Source organism: Durio zibethinus, chromosome 19 (assembly GCF_047325235.1).
Source record: "Durio zibethinus cultivar Kanyao isolate XHJ-2024 chromosome 19, ASM4732523v1, whole genome shotgun sequence".
NCBI lineage: Eukaryota > Viridiplantae > Streptophyta > Magnoliopsida > Malvales > Malvaceae > Durio > Durio zibethinus.
In genome coordinates this window covers 5681779-5705046 of record NC_143180.1, presented here as the reverse complement: position 1 = coordinate 5705046, position 23268 = coordinate 5681779, and the positions used below count along the sequence as shown (strand labels likewise).

At 30.9% G+C, this 23268-nt stretch overlaps 2 protein-coding genes and 1 pseudogene across 4 annotated transcripts; 1 reads left to right on the top strand and 2 right to left on the bottom strand.

Annotated features, from left to right (window-relative positions):
• Nucleotides 1-1269: 1269 nt before the first annotated feature.
• Nucleotides 1270-3969, bottom strand: LOC111310297 (elongation factor 1-alpha). Its single transcript, XM_022909609.2, has 3 exons — nt 3892-3969; nt 2685-3166; nt 1270-2547 (listed from the first exon to the last, which is right to left on the bottom strand). Exons 2-3 carry the CDS (start codon nt 3144-3146, stop codon nt 1660-1662), a joined length of 1350 nt encoding a protein of 449 aa, XP_022765344.1. The 5' UTR covers nt 3147-3166; nt 3892-3969; the 3' UTR covers nt 1270-1659.
• Nucleotides 3970-10592: 6623 nt separating this feature from the next.
• LOC111310294 (protein REBELOTE-like) lies at nt 10593-16241 on the bottom strand. Of its 2 annotated transcripts, XM_022909605.2 has the most exons (14): nt 16124-16241; nt 15896-16028; nt 15693-15753; nt 15274-15379; nt 15128-15179; nt 14937-15043; nt 14437-14505; nt 13327-13857; nt 12650-12952; nt 12153-12476; nt 11850-12056; nt 11417-11506; nt 11231-11328; nt 10593-11021 (listed from the first exon to the last, which is right to left on the bottom strand). In XM_022909605.2, the coding sequence occupies exons 2-14, from the start codon at nt 16002-16004 to the stop codon at nt 10862-10864; spliced, it is 2217 nt and encodes a 738-aa protein (XP_022765340.2). In that variant the 5' UTR covers nt 16005-16028; nt 16124-16241; the 3' UTR covers nt 10593-10861. The 2 variants fall into 2 exon arrangements, with proteins under 2 accessions (XP_022765340.2, XP_022765341.2); XM_022909606.2 differs by lacking the exon at nt 14437-14505.
• Nucleotides 16242-17621: 1380 nt separating this feature from the next.
• LOC111310295 (cyclin-L1-1-like) lies at nt 17622-21568 on the top strand (annotated as a pseudogene). The gene is made up of 8 exons (XR_016330341.1): nt 17622-17772; nt 17865-17946; nt 18177-18317; nt 18431-18607; nt 19972-20245; nt 20571-21010; nt 21108-21149; nt 21244-21568. The product of XR_016330341.1 is annotated as a cyclin-L1-1-like (transcript).
• The last annotated feature ends 1700 nt before the right edge of the window (nt 21569-23268 follow it).

Genomic DNA, 23268 nt, shown 5'->3' with positions numbered 1-23268 from the left:
TTTAAACGGATTCTTGCTATTGGGAAGGTGATATTACGCGCTTAACAGAAGAATGGGATGGTTTACTTTTGGTTTTCGGGTGCGGGTCGGGGTTAGATTGGATGATCCGGAAATGTCGTCGAAAATTAGGAGCTGAGAAGTGCTTTTGACAACGCACATTGGGAAAAGCTTGGGGAGAACGAAAAGGTGGAAACGACGTCGTTATCATTTCTTTAAGGAAAAAATCTTTCCCATTCATGGTGGGGTGGGAGGGCCATTCTCATTACCCACCGCTACTTGAACCGAATAAGTCAATAACCATGTACCATGTCGACATTTGAAAAAAAAAAAAGAATAAATTATTATAGATGTCGAGAATCAATCCAAGATCCAGATTAGGCTCACGCACAAGGGACATGCAAATCACTTTCCTCACGGCATTTTACGAATGAGATTGATTATTATTATGAAATTACAAACAGAAGTAGTAAGTGAAATTGAGAGATTAAAATCACTATGGAAACATTGTTCTTTTGGTCAAAACAACGGTTGAGGGTGTGATGAAATGCATTGATGGACAAACTATAGGAGCCAGAGAGAGTCCGGCCACTTTAAAATTTATAAAATTCCTTTAATTTTATTATTTTTTTCGCCTCAAATTATTTAGACTGTATTAATTTTTATTAAATTAAAAAAAAATTTAATATATTTAATATTAAACTTAAAATTTTTTTTATAAATTAAAGTTCTATAGTTTTTAATGTTAAAAAGTAAAAAAAAAAATCATAAAAAATAAAAGTTTTAGATATTAAAAAAAAACATAATTTTAAAATATCCTAAAAAGAAAAAATGAACAAAAAAAAAAGAAACAAAAAGAGTAAATAGTTATATTAAATAAATATGAATTGACTCCCTCAAATTAAAATTATTATATTTTTATTTTATTTATTTATTTTTATGCATCTTAATTTTATAAATTATAATTTATGAAAGTTAAAATGTTATTGTTATTTAGCTATTTATTTATTACACTTATCACTAATTATTTATAAACCATTAAAATTAATAAATTTGTCAAAAATGTTACAACGCAACACAATCATGTAAGTTGATTTTCTACCCCCCTCAGCAAGTCTAAATTGTGAAAATGATTTTACGGGCAACACACCATTTAAAATCGATTCACACAAATTACGGATTTGAAGGAAATTTGCGGACAATGATAGGAGGGTGCTTAATACTACTTTTCCTACTACTACACTACAGTTATTTTTAAAATGGCTAAAAATATCTTGGAAGAATTATAACAGTGAAACTAATAAAGTTTGAACAATATGGATAGGTTGACAGGAACATTCCCGGAGAAAAGCATAGGAACAGACCTAAAACTCCTGAGCTGATCATGGTGGCAAATAATACAGAAACGACACCGTTTAAAGTTTATAACAGTCATAAGACACAGCAAAAACACACTACGTACTCTAAACAAAAACCTCACCACCGCCTATCAAGAACCCAGTTCTGTGAATAATATCCTCGAGAAGACGGTGATGACTTAAAACCACAAACATCAAAACAAGTAAGTAAACATCCAATGATGGATGACCTACTAACAAGATCCAAAGCTTTATTGGAGTAACCATGATAAACTTTTGTTGAATCTACCAAAACCCGCTCGGTTCACTTGCCACCCTTCTTGGCTGCAGACTTGGTCACCTTGGCTCCACTTGGATCCTTCTTCTCTACACTCTTGATGACACCAACTGCAACAGTCTGCCTCATGTCCCTCACGGCAAAACGCCCAAGTGGGGGGTATGCGGAGAAGGTTTCTACAACCATAGGCTTGGTGGGAATCATCTTAACAAATCCAGCATCACCGTTCTTCAAGAATTTGGGCTCCTTCTCAAGCTCCTTACCAGAACGCCTGTCAATCTTGGTCAAGAGCTCTGCAAACTTGACAGCGATGTGGGAGGTGTGGCAATCAAGGACAGGAGCATATCCATTTCCAATCTGTCCTGGGTGGTTCATTATGATGACTTGGGAAGTGAAGTTGGCTGCCTCCTTGGCAGGATCATCCTTGGAGTTTGAGGCAACATATCCTCGCTTGAGATCCTTGACAGCAACATTCTTGACATTGAAACCAACATTGTCACCAGGAAGAGCCTCCTGAAGAGCCTCATGGTGCATCTCAACAGACTTAACTTCAGTGGTCAATCCAGTCGGACCAAAGGTAACAACCATAGCAGGCTTGAGGATACCAGTTTCAACACGACCCACAGGAACAGTTCCAATACCTCCAATCTTGTAGACATCCTGAAGTGGGAGACGTAGGGGCTTGTCAGATGGTCTTTTGGGCTCATTGATCTGGTCAAGTGACTCGAGGAGGGTTGGACCCTTGTACCAGTCGAGATTGGTGGACCTCTCAATCATGTTGTCACCCTCAAAACCAGATATGGGGACAAATGGAATCTTCTCAGGGTTGTAACCAACCTTCTTCAGGTAGGAAGAAACTTCCTTCACAATTTCATCATACCTTGCTTTTGAGTATTTGGGGGTGGTGGCATCCATCTGTCAAGGAAACAAATAGATATATCATATATATGAATAATTACTAATTAGTAGGCAACCACTTAGAAAACATTAAATAATTACTGGGCAACCAATTAGAGACTACCGAACTTAAAATCATGAATGCAATAACTTACCTTGTTGCAGCAGCAAATCATTTGCTTGACACCAAGAGTGAAAGCAAGCAGAGCATGCTCACGGGTCTGTCCATCCTTGGAAATACCAGCCTCAAAACCTCCAGTGGTAGAGTCAATGATAAGGACAGCACAGTCAGCCTGAGAGGTACCAGTAATCATGTTCTTGATAAAGTCACGATGTCCAGGAGCATCAATAACAGTGCAGTAGTATTTGGTGGTCTCAAACTTCCACAAGGCAATATCAATGGTAATACCACGCTCACGCTCAGCCTTCAACTTGTCAAGCACCCAAGCATACTTGAATGACCTCTTGTTCATCTCAGCAGCTTCCTTCTCGAACCTCTCAATGACACGCTTGTCAATGCCTCCAAGCTTGTATATCAAGTGACCAGTGGTGGTTGACTTTCCAGAGTCGACATGGCCAATAACCACAATGTTAATGTGAACCTTCTCCTTACCCATTATGCAGTATTAGCTAGGAGCTGCACCAACATATACGAAAAAAAGGTTAAATCAGAATCCTATATATAAAGAATCAGTAAAAAGAACAGCCAAAAACAATGAACATGCTAAACCCAGTGCTGATTCACCCCCCCCCCCAACCAACTCCTCAATGAAAACACAATGAACATGTAAAGGGTTACCAATATTTAATTTAGTTTCATCATGGGTTTAAAATTGAACAAAAGACTAAAACTACAACATCAGTTCTAACATCATAGTTCCCACTTCATGATTTAAAAGCAAAAATTAAGTAGCAAATACAATAATTAAACAATACCCAAACAAATGCACTAATTTTAGAGTGTCTCCAAAGTTTTAAAAAAATGGTTGAAACATAGATTGATTCATAAAAATGGCTTAATCACACCAAAATCCTAAAACAAAAAATGATTAAATAAACATATCTATAACCAAAATATCAATACAACGATCTTAAGAAAACAATTTCTGATAAAAAAATCACATCTCTGAATTATTATCATTACATCAAATCTAATAACAATATAACAGAATCAAAACACAAAGAATTAAAGCAAAACAAGAAGCGATCTCATCCAAGAAAAAGCAAGAAAGAGCAAACAGATCATTCTAAATTATAATAAATATAAAAATAAGACCTTAAAACGGTAAACAAAGCCAGCGAATCGAAACCAGGAAAACCAAATAAATGAATTAATGGATTAAAAGGATCTGAAAATCGAACCTTCTAAAAAGGGAGAGAGATTTGAAGCTAAAACCCCAGCTGACGGCCAAGCAGAAGAGAGATAATAAGAGAGTGAGTGATAGGGTTTCTAACGAGCCTCTCGTTTTATTTCTTACATTCAGGTTTTGGCTATTTTATCTTTCCTAAAATGCCCTTTTTCGGATTTATTTTGGCATATATACGATAAGATGTAAAGGAATACAGCTTCCAAGAATTGTCGTGAATATATTCTATTTTTATTTGTTTATTAAATTTAATAATGACGTTGAATAATATTTTTCATATTTATTTATTAAATAAATTAAATATAAATAAAAATTTATTCAATTTATTTATATTTATGAATAATTCACTTAAATTTTATTTAAAATTTATTCATTTATTATTCATTTATAATAATATTAATAGAATTATATTTTTATTATTTATTTTAATTTTATTTTAAAATTTATTTATATTCATTTAATTTCGTTTATATTCATTTAAAGTTTATTTATTTAAATTTATTTAGTTTATGATTTTTTTATTATTTATGAATATATTTATTTATATATAATTATAAATATATTTGTTTAATATTTATGAATGAATTGGTTTAATTTAATTGAATCTAATATAAATTAAATATAAATATTTTATTATTTAAATTAATTAAATTTAAATAAATTAAATAATTTTTTTATTAAATACGAATTGAATTCGAATACTTCAAAAATAAATAAATAAATTAAAAATATACATTTATTTGAATAGTTTATAACTTTAAATATATCTGCTTTGAGTACGACATGGTTTAGACGGACACTTGTCTTTGGCGCGTGATAATACCCGTTTAGTTTGAGAATTGATTTGATTTTCTTTTGTTTTTCCGGTTTGGACCGAAGTTAGATTTGATGACTGATGAATGTAGTGGAAAATAAAAAATTTACTAGGACACGAAATCCTTCGGTGAGAGAATTATTAAAAAAATATAAATTATACATTATTTATAAATTATAATGACGTAAGTATCAAACATGAGAGAGTTTATAGCATGTAAATATTAATAAGAGTTTAAGATTGAGAAAAGTTTAGACTAGAGGATGGTAGTTTATAGGGTTGGTAATTTAATTCATTTTTGATGGATTTTGATCCAATTAGATTTTATAGGATTGATTTTTTTTTTTTTAAATTCGAGTTTCGAGTTGAGTAAGATTATAAAATAATTTGGGTCGGGTCAGGTTATATAAAAAATTATTTTTTAATTAATTATTTAATTATTTATAGATTTTATATAATGATATTTTTAAATATTTATATTTAAAAATAATATTTTATTAATTTTAAGTCGGATCGAATACAGTTTATATAGTATCAGACCGAGGTCGAATTCTGATATAAAAAAACAAAAAAAAAATTCGAGTAAGATTGGGTTCGAGTTTGATAACACATAAAATTAGGTCAGGTTCGAGACGAGCAAAACTCATCTTGAACCTAATCCGATATCAACTCTAATAGTTTATATCATATGTATAACAAAGGTTTATATTAAATTTATAAATCATTAAAAAAAAAGACGACTGCCAATAAAAATTAACTTACAAACAAAAAAATATTTGATATTTACTAACTCAATCTATCTTATTCACAAATATTAAAAGTTTAAAAATGGAAAAACTAAATTCAAAATTTAAGATAAATACTAAATAATTAACGGATAAATTAAGAGGACAATAATAATTTCGATAAAGAACACAAAACTAAATGTATTTATAGATTGAATTTGGATTAAATCTTGACATAGTATTAACATTATACATCAAAATAAATAAATTGACATCACCAATTTTTTCGTACCTCAAATTTTATCAAATTAGCATCGCTAAATTATACCATCAATTTCTATTTTCAATTGAAATTTGAGATTTAATTTATATTGTCTAATTCATACAAATATAATATTTATACTAAATTAATTTAATAATTTTAGTTTAATTTTATTTCATATATGTTGAGAATTAAGTATCGATTTCATATATGGTATAAATTAGCATCGCTAAATTATACCATCAGTTTCTATATTCAATTGAAATTTGAGATTTAATTTATATTGTCTAATTCATACAAATATAATTTTTATACTAAATTAATTTGATATTTTTAATTTAATTTTATTTCATATAGGATGAAAATTAAGTATCGATTTTTAATTTTAGCTAATTTTTAAAAGCATGATTTTGATTTATAATTTTATTTGAAAACACTGCTAAAATTGCAACTTTTGGTAGGTAATCTAACATCTAAATTTCTAACACTCTATTTGAGAGTCCAATTCGAGGTCTTTCACCATATAAAAGTGTATTTTATAGTTAGATCTCATTCGAGCTTTAAAATGAACTTTAAATTATTAGTTTCCTTCAACGGAAAAACTTATATAAAAAAAAAAGTTGAAAATTAGTAAACAAACTGACCAATTTGTAGAAAATATGTCTAAAGTTGACCACTTAATTTCTTTTGATTTCTTATAAATATGTATGGACTATGCTATAGAAAATAGAATTCGAATAAGTCAAACTTGGTAGGCACTTAATCTTAGGCATTTTCTCTTGAAACAAGTAGTGTATTTTTCAAAGTTGCTTGGACGTTAGGGTGCTGACATATTGAGGTTTGAACAAGGTTTAGGTTTGAATTATAGGATATGATCAAACCAATCAAATATTCACAATGATGGATTCAGAAAATTTTTTTAGAGTATTCACTTATAATATATATAAAATTTATGAAAAATTTTATTAAATTTTTTGATGGAAAAGGTTTCAAATTTTATTATCTTTTGAAGTGTCTAGTTAAAAAATTTTCTTCAAATTTTTATATTTTTCTAATTTTTAGGTGTTTTATAAAAATAAAATTTGAGAATTTCTAGTTAAAAATTTTTCTTCAAACTTTCAAAATTTTCAAATTTTGATAAGCTAATAAACACCATAGCATCAAAGGTATTTCTACCATTAAATAGAGAAAAAAAAATCAATTGGAAAACAGTTTAAACATGTCATAAATCTAGGATTATTGCGTTTAGACTCTTTTACTTTGTGTGATTTTATATTTCTAACAAAAATCATAATTCGAAAATCTTATATTCGCATTGTATTTTAAAAAGGAATATGTTATTTATAAATATTATAATATAATTAATCAATCATAATTTAATATTGTATGAGGTTTATAAAAATTTATATGGAATTCATATTTTTAAAAAATAAATTTTTACATAATTTTTTATTGTGATTAACTAATTATAATAATATAATAAATATAATTATAAGTGATATAGGTCCGTTTTAAAAGTATGATTTATAAAATTACTATTATTGCATCAAATTTACAGAATTCACTTTGAATTGACTATTCTAACTTCTTACACATGTTATAATTTGTCTGAACTTCTTGTAAATAAAAAAATAATTAACGAATTTTTTTTTTCAAATTTGAAAGTTGAAACTTGCATTTTCTAATAATCTTCCCCATGATCTTGGGCTGCAAAGAAAATTAATAGAAATTTTGTTTTTCCTTAAAATTAATTTTTAAAAAAATTTTCTTAATTATTTCCTCCCTTTTGTTTTCTTCTGTGTTTAATTTTAAGGTTATGCATTAAAATTTTACATTTTTTTCTAAATAGTAAAAATATTTGACACTAACCTACCATTTGGATCCAAAATTACACCTGTTTTTAGATATTTTATTTTTTATTCTTTGTCGGGCACTCTGGCGCAATGCGTACTTTTGGGCCCCATTATGAGGTCCCTGCAGTCAATGGCATTAAAGAAATTGTCTTCGGGTGGACCCCATATGCCCAACTGAAAGAAAATCAAAAGCCTCCTTTAACATTTTGGACCTTCAAAACCGAAAGCATAACCAAAACAGGTAAAAATACAAAAGAAAAATTTCAGCCTCAGCAAAATCAAGAGCACTTGATTCAAAATAATAAAAAAAAGACCCAAAATTTTACAATTTGAAACAAAAGTTTTAAAACCTTTGTATAATCAAATAGATTGAAACTAATTATTTTATTGTAATTTTGCTTTTTGAATATGATATTTTTCTTTCTCATTCTAATAAAAAATATTAAAAAATAAATTAATAACACTTATAATTCTTAAACTTTGATTCAAATTTTATTTTGATATCTAAATTTTAAAAATTTTAATTAAATCCCTATTCGTTTAATGTTGACATATTTTAATCTTTTATCTATGAAATCATTTAAATTGATAGTAAATGTCACGTGATAACATCAATAAATATCTCACGTGACAGATGATGAATTAAAATAAATTTTTTTTAAAAAATTTATGAATTAAAAATGAAATTATCTCCAACATTTTATAAATTTCATACATGTATTATAAAAAAATAATTTTCAAAACATAAATAACTAAAAGAATATTTTTTTTAGAATATAAAATTATTATCCTATTATAAAACATAATTTTCAATGCAATAAAAATCTTATAATCGAGCTCTCAAATGACTCTAATCAATTGCCAAAAAGTTTAAGCTTTTAAGTAGTTAACCAATTTAGACCCTTCATTTTCACAATTTTTTTTTTAAGTTTTATTCTCCTTTTAATGCGAAAAAGACAATATTAATGTTGGTAGTCAAAGAAAGTGCATTTAGAAAAGCCATCATCTAGAAGTCTTGTGACTCAAAAAAATATCATTATTTTTACTTTAATATTTTTATTTCTCTAGAAGCCATCTTAATCATATCAAATCAATCAAAATTTCTAAAGCTCCTTGTGTATATATGTCTTTGAACATGTTTTTCACTCTCCGATAAACCGAGTTTTCCTTCATCAAATCAAACCTTTCTTCCCTGTGTTGTTCATACTTTTCTTTTTCTTTCCGATGGGTGCTGAGGGATTAAATTATAGCCTGGAAACTATGCAACAAATCAATGAAGATTTTGGAGATGAAGCAGATGAAGAAACACTTTCTCTTTGTGATCTTGTGATGAGCAGTGATGTAAATGAGTATTGGAATGATGATTTCTCCAAAGAAGATCATCATCATGATCAAGATTTCTTTGAGTTCTTCAGTGAAGATTTTCCTGCTGCAGCAGCCTCAAGTACTTATCCTGAGGATAATAACATCATTTTCTGTGGGAAACTCATTCCTTTGAAAGATGTCAAGCAAGAAAATGAAAAGAAGAAGAAGAACATCAGCAGCTGCATTTTTCCATGGAAAAAGTCATCACATTCAATATTCAACAAGTCAAGAACATTTCCTTCATCATCATCATCATCAGCAAAAGAATCACGAGGAAAGAGTTTCAACAAGTCTTTGTCATTGCCAGCTTGGGGCTCCAAAAATAACCATGGGAAATTTGGGAGTGAAATTAAGAAATTGGGTGATGATGAAAAGTTTGACTTTTCTGTTAAGAAAGTATCGATATTAGCAACTCCAGTCAAGTCAAGATGGTATTTGTTTGCATTTGGAGTAGGAAGATTTCCAATGGAGATTGAGCTTAAGAACATGAAGATGAGGCAGAGCAGGAGGAAGAGTAAGGCAATGAAGTTTCAAGTACCGGACGGCGGCGAACCGGAAAATGTCAAGGGTGATAAGGAAAGGACGAGATCAGCCAAGGGTTTGTGGAGGTTGCTTAAGGTTTTAGGGTGGAATATTAAGTATACAAATGCTTCTGTAATTTTTTAATCTTAATACCACAAGATATAAAATCATTCAAATTACTAGTCCATTATTTTATGGATGGACAAAAATTACATCAAGGTGAAATTTATGATTTTTTTTATAAAAAATAATTTAATTAAAAACACAAATCAATAAATTAATAAAATTTAATGTAAAAATTAATAATATGTAAAAAATTATATAAAAAATTATTTATAATTAAAATTTAATCGATATTTATTCAACAGTAAAAATTTTGTCAATATTTTTACTTTATCAAAATTTGTACACTTAATTTATATAATATAGTTGCTTTTTATATTCAATTTATGGATTTATTTTAGGTAGTTTTTATAAGAATTATTATTTTATATTAAATTTAACGCATTTCAAAGATTGTTACACGTTTATTTTTTTAATATATTAATTAATTATTTTTTCAAATATACAATAAAAGGTATGTTTCAATTTTTAAAATTCATTAATGTAATTTTTAAAATCATATTTGACGTATAAAATAATAATTATTTTATAAATTTCAATATTTATAATATTTTCTTTTATTTTCGAACGATACTTCAAAAATTGATCTATGCGTGAAATTCCAAATGTATATAACAAATCCTTTCCCAAAATCCATAAATACAATAAAAATAATAAAAAAAAAACTTTGCTTTTGTTCGGAATAAAAGGGGCAGTTTCCATGCACATGTTATCAAGGTCTCCACATGCATCATGCAACCTACTACTGTTATTTTAAAACTTTAAAACGAAAAACAAACCCTCTATAATCAAAAAGAAAGAGAGTCAACCTAATTTGGCAAATCATTCCTTTAGTGCTTTCCATGTCCAGCTTTAGTAGCCGAAAGAATCAGAAATAAGGTGAGTTAAGGGCATCTCCCCCCACAACTTAAACTCCAAGTCACCAACTACCAACCATAAATCAATAATATATAGATCAACTTCATTTTTGTATTTCGTTTTCATCTTGTCATCATCATTTTCCATCATGGGTCGATGAACAAAGAACCAGTGAAAGAATCCAAACCAACAGATAGTCCAAGATTATATTCTCTCAACTAATATCACATGCAACACTTGTTTGACTTGGTGTTCGAACTTTAAACCTAACTTCTGCAGCTCTAAACAAAATTTTTCCTTCGCATTTCAGATCTACAAACAGAAATCATAAAGTCCTAGGAGCACGTTAAATAATTTGTCTATTAAATGAGAAGGAATTAACAATTCGCGGGTTTTCTTACTCTTACGTATTAGTAACCAGAGGCAACCAGAAATTAACGATCTTAGGTTTTTCTTTTCTTTCTCATTTTCCCATCTCTTCCATTGTCAATCGACAAATCTACTTTCTTTTCCTCCGAACCTTTTTCATCATTAGCACTCACATGGACGGTATTGTTTGGAAGTTGTCGTTTTCTTCTTTTGGACTTCTTTTGAAACAAGGAACTGCAGTAATAATAACAGGTTAGCTCTAAAAGCATTGAAATGCAGCAAGATATTATAAATTTCAGTATTATTAAATGCTCTTTCATGGTTTTACAATGTGATAAATAAAAACTTGAAATTCACCAGAATCATAAAGCATCCCTCCTTCCCCACCCCACAAACCCAAAGCAATGTAAGTTTAGAGCCAAGTCAGAGAGAAATAATGGCACCTTATCTTCTGATTCATAACCAGATTTCTGGAAGCAGCCTTCTCCATTATACTCTTGTAATATTGTGTAAATGGAGCATTAGCACTGGACTTTTCTAACTGCAGGCCAACCACTTAGGAAGTTCAGGAAATTCACTTCATTATAATTCTAGAAAATTTAGGTATAATTTAAATGAAGAATGCAAACCTGCCAAAATGATTCAACAGGTTGATGATCTTTCGGTGAAAATGCCACCTCATCTCTCTTCCTCTGTACAAATTCAATGTTCTCCTCCACCTATGACACCAGAAAAAATTAAACATTTATGACGTTTCCTCTTTTCCCTTTTCTTTTTCTTTTTCAAGGTTGGTTCTGCAATTTTTTTGTTAAAAAATATTCATTTGCTAGTGCACTGCATAATGCAACATCTTACTTCCTGTCAATCTATATTGTTAAGTAAACCGTAGGTGACTGCCAAAATCATCATAGCATGATTTAAAAGGCCACATTTTTATTTTATTTTCTGGGAGTAGGGGTTTGAGATTACTTTCTTAGTTTCTTATATTCATATCCAGCCCAACACTGATATGGCAGATCAGGTTAAACATACAATAACTATGAATTTCATAAAAATCTGTACCTTGTCAATAAATTGCTTCACCACACGCCGGAAACTCTCAATGGTTGTCGTCTCATGAAACTTCCTTAGGCGGATGAGGGGGATAGTAGCCAACTCAGGAAAAGTTATGTGATAACTCCACTGAGCAAAGTGCATTGCAAGTAATTCAATGACAGAAGAAACACACTTTTCCTGAAAGTTTCGAGATTTTAACCAATGTTTTGGCAACTGCACCATAAACATCCACATTAGTTATAGCAGAAATACATAGTCGTGCCCAGGAGACATTTCATTTCATAGTAAGAATGATGACCAATCTCTAACCTTCACACTCGAAGAGAAGTTGAAGTCTTTTCCAGTATTACCATTGTCCTTGCTAGTTTTATATTCCAAAATATCCAAAGCAAATGATGTAACAGGAATGAAAACCCCACTTGCACTGGAAAGGTTATTCAGCCACTGAATGCATTTAAGTCTTAGAGGCAAATATCTTGGTCCAGGAAACAAGACAGCTACTCCATTGATAATCTGAATGATCATGTACAACAGAGGCTGAAGATCATAATCTTGTATGTTTGCTGATATAAATGAAACCCACAGATCAATGCAATTTGTATACTGCCAACTGCATATCCTTTTGACAGCTTCCTGCTTACAAGCAATAACAAACAAGCACCATTAAAACTTGGCCTTGCCTAATAACATCAAAGCCATAATGAACTACATATATCCATAGGCATCTAATTTAAGAAGCAATGAAGTAATGCCTAATCCGGTCTGATCTGAGTTAAATGAGACACCAAGACATGTGCATCACATACCTTCTTCTTTGTTCGTAGGCCCGCTTGCAGTATCTTTGAAAGTTGCTCGACGCAAACCATAGCCTTTCTAGATGAGTTTTGCATATCTAGAGAGCATAGCTCAATAAAGGAGTCGCGGAGAAATTGTATATGTTTGGATGAAACTGGATCAACAAATTTGCAGTGACCGACAAAGGCCTTGTATGTTTTAATCAAGCATGAGTCAAGGCAATCTGAGCTAAACACAGAAGTCACATCTCTTATGACCAGGAAAGAATGTGATGAAAGAGTCCCTTCACCTGTTACCCACAAATGAACTGCAATCTGTAATCAATTTAAAAAGTTATTATAAATAGGAAAAAACATTTAAGAGTTATTTATATTGCATGAATGAAATGAAAACATAAAAAAGAAGACAGAAAGAAAGTAAGACAGAACCATTATGAGAAAAGATATGGATACAGCTAGAGTTTAAGATTTGTAATGTCTTGCATTCTCCTAATTCCCACATATATTAATAATCAAAACATTAGGTGCACAACCATGGAAGCATGCAACCTTATATACCAACTGAATCGTACAAACACTAATATAAGACAATATTAAAAATCCTTTATCATATCCTAAAATTACTATTATTATTTTAAAACTGCCCATAAAATAGATATTAGAAGTTTCATATCTCAGAATTATAATACCTTGATCAGTCTGTGCAGCAACGGTTGAAAAGCAGCAAAAAATATAATAGATGCTCTGAGTCGAACCAAGGAGAAGGCAAGTATCTCCGAGTCAGTAACTTGATTCAGAAGAAATAGTGTACTTCTCAAATAAGACTTGATCAGTGGTTTCATAGTTTTCCATTTTGAACTATTCTTCAACTCCAAAATGGTCTCTTTTTTGCAACTAGAACATGATATTCCTAGCGTTTCTCGAAAAATATTATCAGCCTCCTGAAGCATGAAGATTAAAATCTTGGACAAAGTTTTGCTATCTTTAAGTCCATAGCAAGAGCCGACATCAAGAAGACCAGATAATTCAGTTCCATAATGGCAAGCAGCTCGATACCCATTTAATAAACTAGTAAGTGCAGATATATTATGCTGTTCTCTGACTAGTTGGCACAAAGAGTTAAAGGCAGAGCTAGTCAATAACTTGTCCATTCTTAAATTTACAGAGCCTTTCCTGGAATTCTGTGTGTCGTCGTCACTAGTATTATCCTCATCTGAATACTGTTACAAAGAATAATATAAAAAGTTCACCGAGGCAAGCCATGAAATGGACAAAATAAGGCCAAAAAGGAGGAATCAAGGAAGTCAACTACTTATTTTCCTTCTTTTTCTGAAATACTAGAGAACGATCATGAGTTTATAATTCTTTGATAACATAGTTTATTAGCATATAACCACTACATCTCAGAAAAAAAAAAAGACATAACCACAATATACCCTTTCCCCCACATATCTGAGTATCTGAAACTTCATGGTGTGATTTTCTTTTTCATTGGTCTTAATCTGCACTAAGCAAAGTTGAAATAATAATAAAAGTGTTGCTTTCACCCCACTAGGCTTACAATTTTGTAAACTTTGGATCCAGAAAAATAGCCCAAAGTTAAAAAGCTTGTATGTTCTTTTTTATGTCCATCTGAGTGACCATGTAGAGTTATTTACACATATATAGCAAGTAATTGAATGCCAACCAAAATCAGACGATAGCAAGAAACAAAAATTAAAAATATTGATGCATTTTCCCATTTAATCATTTGTCTTATTACCTAGTTAAAAAGAAAATGGACAAACTAAATAACTTACATTCTCCTCATCCCTCAATTTTTCGAGGCCATTCTCATAGCTTTCCAGAAACTTAGAAAATTCACGGTCCTGAAATTTACATAGTAGAAATGCTCAATTAAACAAATATGACAAAAACTATTTGTGTGCTTTAAGTAACAAGAAACTTACAGGTTACAGCTTGGTGTAACATAAGATAAAAATTAACATTCAACCAAATGAAAAGGAGAGAGAAAGAGAGATTAAAAGACCAACATATGTGTATAAGACCAACATATATTTATGAGGTTATATATGTGCAAACACATCCAACTGCACGCATTTATATAAAGCAATTAATTTTAGTATCATCTCCACTACATAATTCTAATCAAATCAAAGGAGGTATTTTGCTCGAGTATATCAGTGTGAAATTAATTTGTGTAACTCCTAGCTGGTTTCAAAACGATCCAATTATTGACTCTCAAACCATTATTTAATACCACAAAATCAGCAGTTTGACAGCAATAAGACATAATTACCTTTGTCTGCAACCTCTCTAATTTTTTCTTCTTCTCCGTAAGTTCTAAAAGAATTTCCCTGTTTTGCACCAATAAATCACTAGCACCATCGTTGTCTACATCCATATCTACAAAAACATAGATAAATGAATCAAAGATATTAGCAAAAAGGAAGGAAACACATATAAAAAAACTATTTATAGTGTCCTCACCTTCTTGATTACTCTCACTTCCATTTTCATCCAAATGTGCAAAGCCCGAGTCCTGATCATTAAATTCAAACATCAACATGAGAAACACTATCAACCCTCAAACAAAAGCAAACAGAAGGTTTTCAATGTGTTTTATATCTCAAAACCTCAGATAAATATCCATCACTCTCTGAATCATCTTCAACCACATCGCTCTCATCACTAAATACCGCATCCAGTGCAGCATCATCTATATTTTCACCTTCCAAGTCTCTGAAAACATATTTTAAATCTTTTAAGAAAAGGCACAACATCGCATATTGATATCAAAGCAATATTCAAAGAAAAATTAAAAAGCAAAAGGAGAGAATACAGATTAAATTAATGATTATCACCAAATAAAATTCTTTTAAACTCATTTAATTGTTACTTTCTTTATATTTCTTCAAAAGTTTCTAAAAGCAATTATACTCAGACCAAAAAGGAACAAAAGAACAAAATTTCATATGCATTGAAACATAATTGTTCTATACAAAAATTAAATAATATATTTTCTTATTCAAAAAATTTAACTTTTTTAATTTACCTTCCATTAAACTTCTCTATTTGATCTTCTTCTATGTTTTCGGCTCCATCCTGCTCATCTCCTAGAAAAATTTTCACCAAAATAAGTTCTCATTAACAAATTTAATTAATTTTTACACTCAAGAACAAGTGAACAAACCGCACATTAAACTTAAAAAAAAAACTTCGACAATGCAGTGAAAAAATAAAAATAAAAATCCTTACTTTTAGAACCTTTCTTTTTGAACATAGATTTCAACTTCCGCTTTCTTTTCAACACGGATTGAAGATTCTTCCTCGCAAATTTCCTCGCCTTTTTCCCTAATTTCCCCATTGTTCTAACTATTCCGCAAAAATCCTAAGAAAAAACAAGATAATCAGGAAAAATTAGTAATTAATTACAATACCTTCGATTTCAATCAGTATATCAAAGAAAGAAAGAGGTTTTCGAACCTGCAACAATGGCGGCTTCTCTATTTTTTTGAGTTTTTTTTTCTATTTGTTTTGTTATTTTGGGGTTTTAAAGTGAAACGGAGAGATAAAGGGCCTAATTTTCAAATTTGAAATATTTGGGGGAGAGATTGATAATTTTAAGAAATAAGTGGGTTTTGAAAGTCAACGTACTTTTCTTCCCTTCCACCGATAGATCAAAATCTGACGGTCAGAAATCGCTAGGGTTTTGCAATGTGAATGGGCGGAGTTCGAAACAACAACCGTTTCGTGTTGATTTCACGTGGCAAACTTTAACCGTCGACGAGGAATCTAATCGAACGGCACACCGATGTTTTCTCTCACTTGTCCCAACACACTCTCTCTCCTCTCCTCCCTTCTCTCGTTTACGGATTTTTTCAGCAACCGGCTCTTGAATTTTCAAGGTTCGATTTTCTCTCAAGCTTTTCTATTAATCATATATGATTTTTCTTGTTAATTTGTTTTTAATCAATGATTAGATCCTTGTTGTGATTATTATTATTGTGATGGCGATGTCTCGTTTAAACCTATCTATTCTTCAATTTTTATTTTCATGCATTTCTTACTATATCAATTTTTATTGATGGTTTAATTTTATAAATAATTTTTTTATTTTAATCTGATTTATTATATAATTTGAATATATTTCTGAACAAAATGATTTCGATGTAGATATAATGAAAGATAAATGAAAATTTTAAGGGTAATTTTCTTCTGTTTAGAATATATAAAGAGCTTATCTGAATATAAATGTAGTTCTTGTTCCTATCTGTTTTCCAGTTTCAATTTCTTTTATTTTCTTTTTGTAAAATTTAGGATATAAGGCTTTAACTTCTTCTTGTTGTTGTTATTGAAAATTTAGGATAGAAGTATTTGTTCCAGTAGGTAGGATGAGAATTTAGGGTTTAGGCTAATTGTATTCCTTCATATATGTACTTAATTAAATTTAGGGTTTAGGTTTAGTTTGAAATTTTTCATTTTTTTGCTTAATTAGTTTTAGGTTGTAAGTAGATTGAAATTTCTTCACTGTTTTATTAATTAGTACTGGATAAAGGTAATTTGGTTTTTTAATTTTTTTGCTTTATTTATAAAAAATTCAATACTATTTGCTTGATTAGTGTTGGATTTGATCTTGTGTGGAAAATTTTCTTTTCGGCTTAATTAAAGCTCACTTTTGAATTTTATGGGATTAATTTCTTAGCAATATTTCTGGTAAATGTGGTCGGATTAACTTGCCAACAGCTCCTTAGGGTTCCATTTTTCTTCTTTTTGTAAGATTTCTCAGCATCAAACAGATTCTTAGGGTTAGCTATGAAATTCTGTTCTAATGGAATTATGAGAGATTAGTTTCTAAACGTTACTTTTTTTAATGTCTCTTTAATCATTAATTTGTTGATATTGGAATGCTGCAAGTTTGATTTTCTTTTGTTGATTTCTTTTTTCATTTTGTGACAGTTAATAGAAGGTTGTGAAGGAAACAATGATCTATACGGCAATTGACAACTTCTATTTAACGGATGAGCAGCTAAGAACTCACCTTCAAGGAAAGATGGCATAGATGAAGCAACTGAAACTACACTAAGAATCTATGGCTGTGACCTCATCCAAGAAAGCGAAATTTAACTTAAACTGTATCTATTTCTTCTTTAATTTCATTATATAAATTATATATTTGTAAATGATTTTCTGGTTGATTTATGTTTCCTTAATTTTATACTTACAGGCCTCAAGCTGTCATTGCCACTGGCCAGGTTCTATTCCATTTTTTTTATTGCAAGAAATCATTTGCTTGCTTCAATGTCAAGGTTAATCTCTTTTTGTTGTTTATTTGGCTGTTGATAAATTGTTAGATGAGAGGAAGAGAAGTATTAGTATAATTATCTATGTGTTGCATTCAGTTGTAGTGATGGCTGTTTCTGCCTGTTTTGACAGCCTAATTCTTTAAGATTTTAGGAAATATGGTTTTTTTATCCTGATCAAAGTGGAAACAGGTGCAAAAATCTATTTTCGTTTGACATTTTTAATTTCTGTGTAGATAGTTGCGGCTAGCACTTTGTGGCTTGCATCAGAAGTAGAGGAAAGCCCTCGGAGGGCAAGGCAAGTGATCATAGTTTTCCGCAGAATGGAATGTAGGAGAGAGAACTTACCAATAGAGCAATTGGACCTATATTCAAAGGTAAGATTGATAAGTTTACATGTTTTAACAAAATTCATGGCTTCGTTTTCAAAGCAGATTGTCTAGGCTTTATTCCTTGGGACTGTTTCTTACTTTCTGTTTGTTATGTGCAGAAATTTTCAGACTTGAAAGCAGAGTTGAGCAGAACAGAAAGACACATATTGAAAGAGATGGGTTTTATTTGTCATGTTGAGCATCCCCATAAGTTCATATGAAACTACCTTGCTACCCTTTACACTTGAGACACTTCCTGAGTTGAGGTAAGAAGCATGGAATCTGGCAAATGATAGGTTTTTGTTGCTAAACAAGCACCAATTTTTTAAACATTGTTTCTCTTGTTAGTGCTTGTATTGTTCATTCATGTAGTTATTTCACATAATTAATATTAACTACTGTTGCCAGTATTAATTCTATACACTCTGTTCATATGTCAGCCAAAAGGCTCTGCTATTAAGAATAGTTTATAATCGAGGTTAGATGGCAAGTTCATTTTCTAAATGGTAACTCAGTGGAGGTACTGGAATTTGTTCTTAGAATTCTGTTCTTACGTTGGATAACAGTCCTCCTTCCAATGAATCTAATGATGCTACAGCAAATGGAGCATCGATGAAAATCTAACATTGAACGTAATGTTTCCGAAGCACAGATCTTGATATGTAATAAAAAAGAAGAGAAATGACATTGCTGTAATGGAGGAATTTAGATATCTACTGGGTTGTGCATTAACTCTTTAGAATAGGTTCAATTTTTTAGAAACCATAAAGTAAATAGAGTATTGATGACAAATCAAACATGGGTTATAAGAATTCCTTTGAGATAATTTTGAGATCCAAGTGGTTTTATACTGACAAAGATAATAATTTGTATTTTTTTTAATCATTGTGGCTTCCAAAACATTCCTTCACAAAGACCAGCATGGGAAGTTCGTTACTTATGGCAATAATAGCTTCAGTTCTGGTTTTCCTTCTTAGGAAAACTTTGAGCATAATTAGGCATGCTTGTACCCTGTTAAAGTTAAAACTGACTAACGGTATGTGACGTTATACGTGGCTAAGAAGAATTGGAGATAGGGTGAGTGGAAACAAGGTAGTGTGAATAACAATGGTGGGAACAATAATATTTAACTGAAAGAGTGGTGTCGGGACACAAGAACATTCTTTCCCACAAACATTTCAGTAGATAATGACATGGTTCTGGTCAAAGGAGCCATTGCTTTCAAGGCTAAGTGTTTAAAAGTTGTTGTCCAGGCCTCTGGTGGTTTATGGCAGAACGACAACTATTGACCTAGAAATGGATATAGATGGTGTAGCTAATATTATAATTGCTTTGAAGTTCTTGTTGCAGATAATCTTTTCTAATTTTTTTTTTTTGCTTGAGCTATAATGCTTGAAGTGTCTGCATATAAATGTTTTTTGAGTGTGGATAGTACTAGTTCCATATTTGGATGACATTAACCATGAAGGCATGTAACTACCTTAGGAAAGCCACTGCTAGTGTTTATAATAGAATTGTATGAATTTAGTTGGAAGTGCTAATGCATCTTATTTTTAGTTTGTGCTGTTCAATTTCCTGTTCATTGTGCCTCTAGCATTTTTTTTTCTCTTGGTGGAACTTACAATCTTTTCTGTGTTTATGTCCATCAACTCTGGAGTAGCTTACGTACAACCTTGTGCGTTCGGTTCAAGAGTGAGGTTGTGGCTTGTGGGGTTGTACATGCTGCCACTCGTAGGTTTCAAGTACCCCTTCCTGAGAACATGCAATGGTGGAAGGCTTTTGATGCAGAGAAATCTGGGATCATTGAGGTTTGTAGGGTTCTGGCTCATTTGTACAGCCTTCCCAAGGCACAATACAATCCTGTTTGTGAGGATGGAAAGTCATTTACCTTTTCCACCAAGTCTGCAGATTCACAATCTTAGCCAATTTCAAAGGTGAATCTGACTTTTAGTTTCTCAGCTTTCTCCAATTCCTTTTAAGTTTCAGTGGTAGGATGTGGCTGTTTAAATATTCTTTCTTCAGTGATTTTTAATTTTTATTCTATCTCCAAGTGCATAATGATATATGCAGAAAGTGCTGCTAATTTCTTCTTTAGCCGATCTTTTGGACCACTAATTTTATTGTTATATAATAGCTGCACCTATGGAATGTGAGAGAAAGTATAGCATTGAGGAACTCCTGAACTTTACTTTATTATGTAATGCAGCTAAATTAAGATAAATGAGTTATTGCGGTGAAATTTTCTTCACTGTTTTGCAGGAAGTTCCATTGAGCCCACCAGCAAATAATAATGCCAATGTTTCCAACACCACTGTAGCAGCAGCTGATCTGGAAACTGGGGGATCAAAAGACGCAAAGATTAAGATGGCTCTTGACAAGTTGAAAGAATCTTAAGCTGAGTGATGATGGATCCAAGAGCATGCCTACAGAGGGTGATGCAATAGAAGAGCCTGGGCATAAATCCAAGTCTGAGCACAGGACAGAATCTGGTGAAGAAAAGAGCAAGGAGAGGGACAGGGAAAGGGAAAGGGAAAGGGAAAGGGAGAGGGACAGAGAAAGAGATAGGGAGACAGCAAAGGCCTGCGATCGGGACAGGGGGTGAGAGTCTGACAGGGAATGAGAGCGAGATGAGACTGAAAGGGACAGAGATAAAGTCAAGGATCGAGGTTATCGTTCAATGGATAGAACAAAGGATTCAGATTATTTCATATATTCTCTTTAGGGCATGGATTATATATCTGATTTTGATTACTGTCTTGTATATGATTTGTCTAACTTCTATTTCTATTTTTAATTCAGGGGGTCATTCTGAAAGATCAAGGCACCACTTATCACGTGGTATGTTTTTAGTTTTCCAAAAAGTTTCATCACTGTAATTTGTTCAATAAAGATTAGTGGTTTTTCATCCTCATAAACCTTTTCTCTTTTCCAGATCGTGATTATCGTGGCTTATCATATTCTTCAAGGGAGAAGGATCAACTTCGACATCAGTCATATGCTTAGAACAATCTTCAAAGTGTATGCACCTTTGCTAGCTTAAACTTGTAGCCAGGAGAATCACCTGCCGGGCATGCTCAAAATGTTTAATGTGCATAAATGAAAGTTTAACACAATTTTATGTATCGTATACGGAGTTAAATGTCTTCGGTCCGAATTTATAACGTGAACAATGACTTTCAAAATTTTTTACACAACAGCGTCTGGGTTTTCGAGCTACCAATAATAAATTGTCCAATCATGATGCAGTCTTAAACTCATTTGATATATATTGTTATTTTAACTGATGCAAGGCAAACAGGTTTATGATATGCCATGCTGTCATTGTTCAGGTAGTGGAGGTGCACTTACTGTGAGCATCAAATTTTGTGCGAATTAAGTGATTCAGCGATCCAGCGCATTATAACTGGATGGTGACCTTGATATCCTGCTAGGTGGCCTACTTGCCTGCTCATGAAGGTCAAAGTCTTTTCCTTGACCTTGTTCTAGATTTGTGCGTCATCATCTATCGTGGGTGGCAATACAATATGAATCTTTTTTAAACAAAAAAAAAAATCTAGTATTTCTTATGTTTGATTAAGTTCCCTTCCCCCCCCCCCTTCTTTTTTTTTTTTTTTCTGATGGGATTCTATCGTCTTTACATACAGAAAAGTGACCTCATAATACATCAGTGTTTGAATTTTTTATATATATAAAAAAATCGTATAAAAAAAATTGTAAGTATTATTATTTGAATTTTAAATTTATTGAAAATTATTTTTTAAAAATAATTGTAATAATCGTGTTAATTTTGAAACCGATTGTAAAGGTTATGTTAATGTAAAACCAAGAATATTGTGCCATATCCGTAATAAACTTACGTGTTAGTGTATGTGATTAGTGATGCACACGCCTTTTTTTTTTTAATTAATTTTTAAAATTTTTAATATGTCTTTAAAAGATACCTAGTATTTTGTTAAAGTTGGAGTTTAATAACGAAAGAGTAGATTTGATGAATTATGTATTTATATTATATAAAATATTAAATTTTATGTGAAAATTATCGTAATTTAATTAATATAAAAATATAAAATATAATTTTATTATTTTATTAAATTTATATATATTCATTGTTATAATTTTAAGTTAAGTTATTTTTATATTTTAATTTTGTAATACAATATTTATAATGTCATTACATCATGTTTTACAGTACGTACAATTATAGATTAAATAGATGTGGATTAAATTGACAGATCTACTCGAGAGATATAATTTAAAATTAAGAAAAAAACAGTTGAAAATGTTACAACACGTGATGTTATTAAAGTTATCACCGGAAGCACGCACATCTCATAAATATTTGCCGATAAATAATTACATCAATTTGTGAGCACCATTTTCCACCTCTACTCGAGGGGCGTAAGAAAAACACTCCATTAACTTTTTTACTCGTGCCGTACACGCCCTAATTTTGCGAGTGGCTGACAGGGGTATCTGATCTTTTAATTTTCATTGCGTTACCTTACGAAACTGGTAAGTAACCTATGGCGTGATCTGTTATAAATAGTTGTCCGCTGAATTAAAAATCTGATCAACACAATTTTTTTTTAAATTTCCTTAAAAAAGATTATGTCTTAAAGGAGAGAGCTATAATCTCATGTTTCTAATCTCACCAAAAAACTATTGCTAAATCTTATCCGTTGGTATATGATTTTTAGAAAAATGTTAAAGAGTTCAAATAAAAAATTTAGTTCGAATTAAAATGGATTTATGGGTTGAGTCAGACCATATTAGATTGGATGTATTTATTTATTTTAAAATATTAAAATTTATTTTATATTGATATTTTAAAATTAAATAAAAATAAAATTTTAATAAATATTATCTTATAATGAGTAATCTTTAATTAAAAATTTTTATTCAAACATCAATAGAGTTGTTTTGAAATTTAATATGTGACTCATCTCAAAATAATTTA

Excerpts from the sequence above, each read along its gene's own strand:
- LOC111310294 (XM_022909605.2), bottom strand. The coding sequence starts at position 16,004 with ATGGGGAAATTAGGGAAAAAGGCGAGGAAATTTGCGAGGAAGAATCTT. Across the intron at positions 11,507-11,849 it reads TGAAGCAATTTATTGACAAG|GTGGAGGAGAACATTGAATT; the intron begins GTACAGATTTTT and ends CTGGTGTCATAG. Across the intron at positions 11,022-11,230 it reads GTTATGAATCAGAAGATAAG|TTCCTTGTTTCAAAAGAAGT; the intron begins GTGCCATTATTT and ends TTATTACTGCAG.
- LOC111310297 (XM_022909609.2), bottom strand. The coding sequence starts at position 3,146 with ATGGGTAAGGAGAAGGTTCACATTAACATTGTGGTTATTGGCCATGTC. Across the intron at positions 2,548-2,684 it reads TGATTTGCTGCTGCAACAAG|ATGGATGCCACCACCCCCAA; the intron begins GTAAGTTATTGC and ends TTTCCTTGACAG.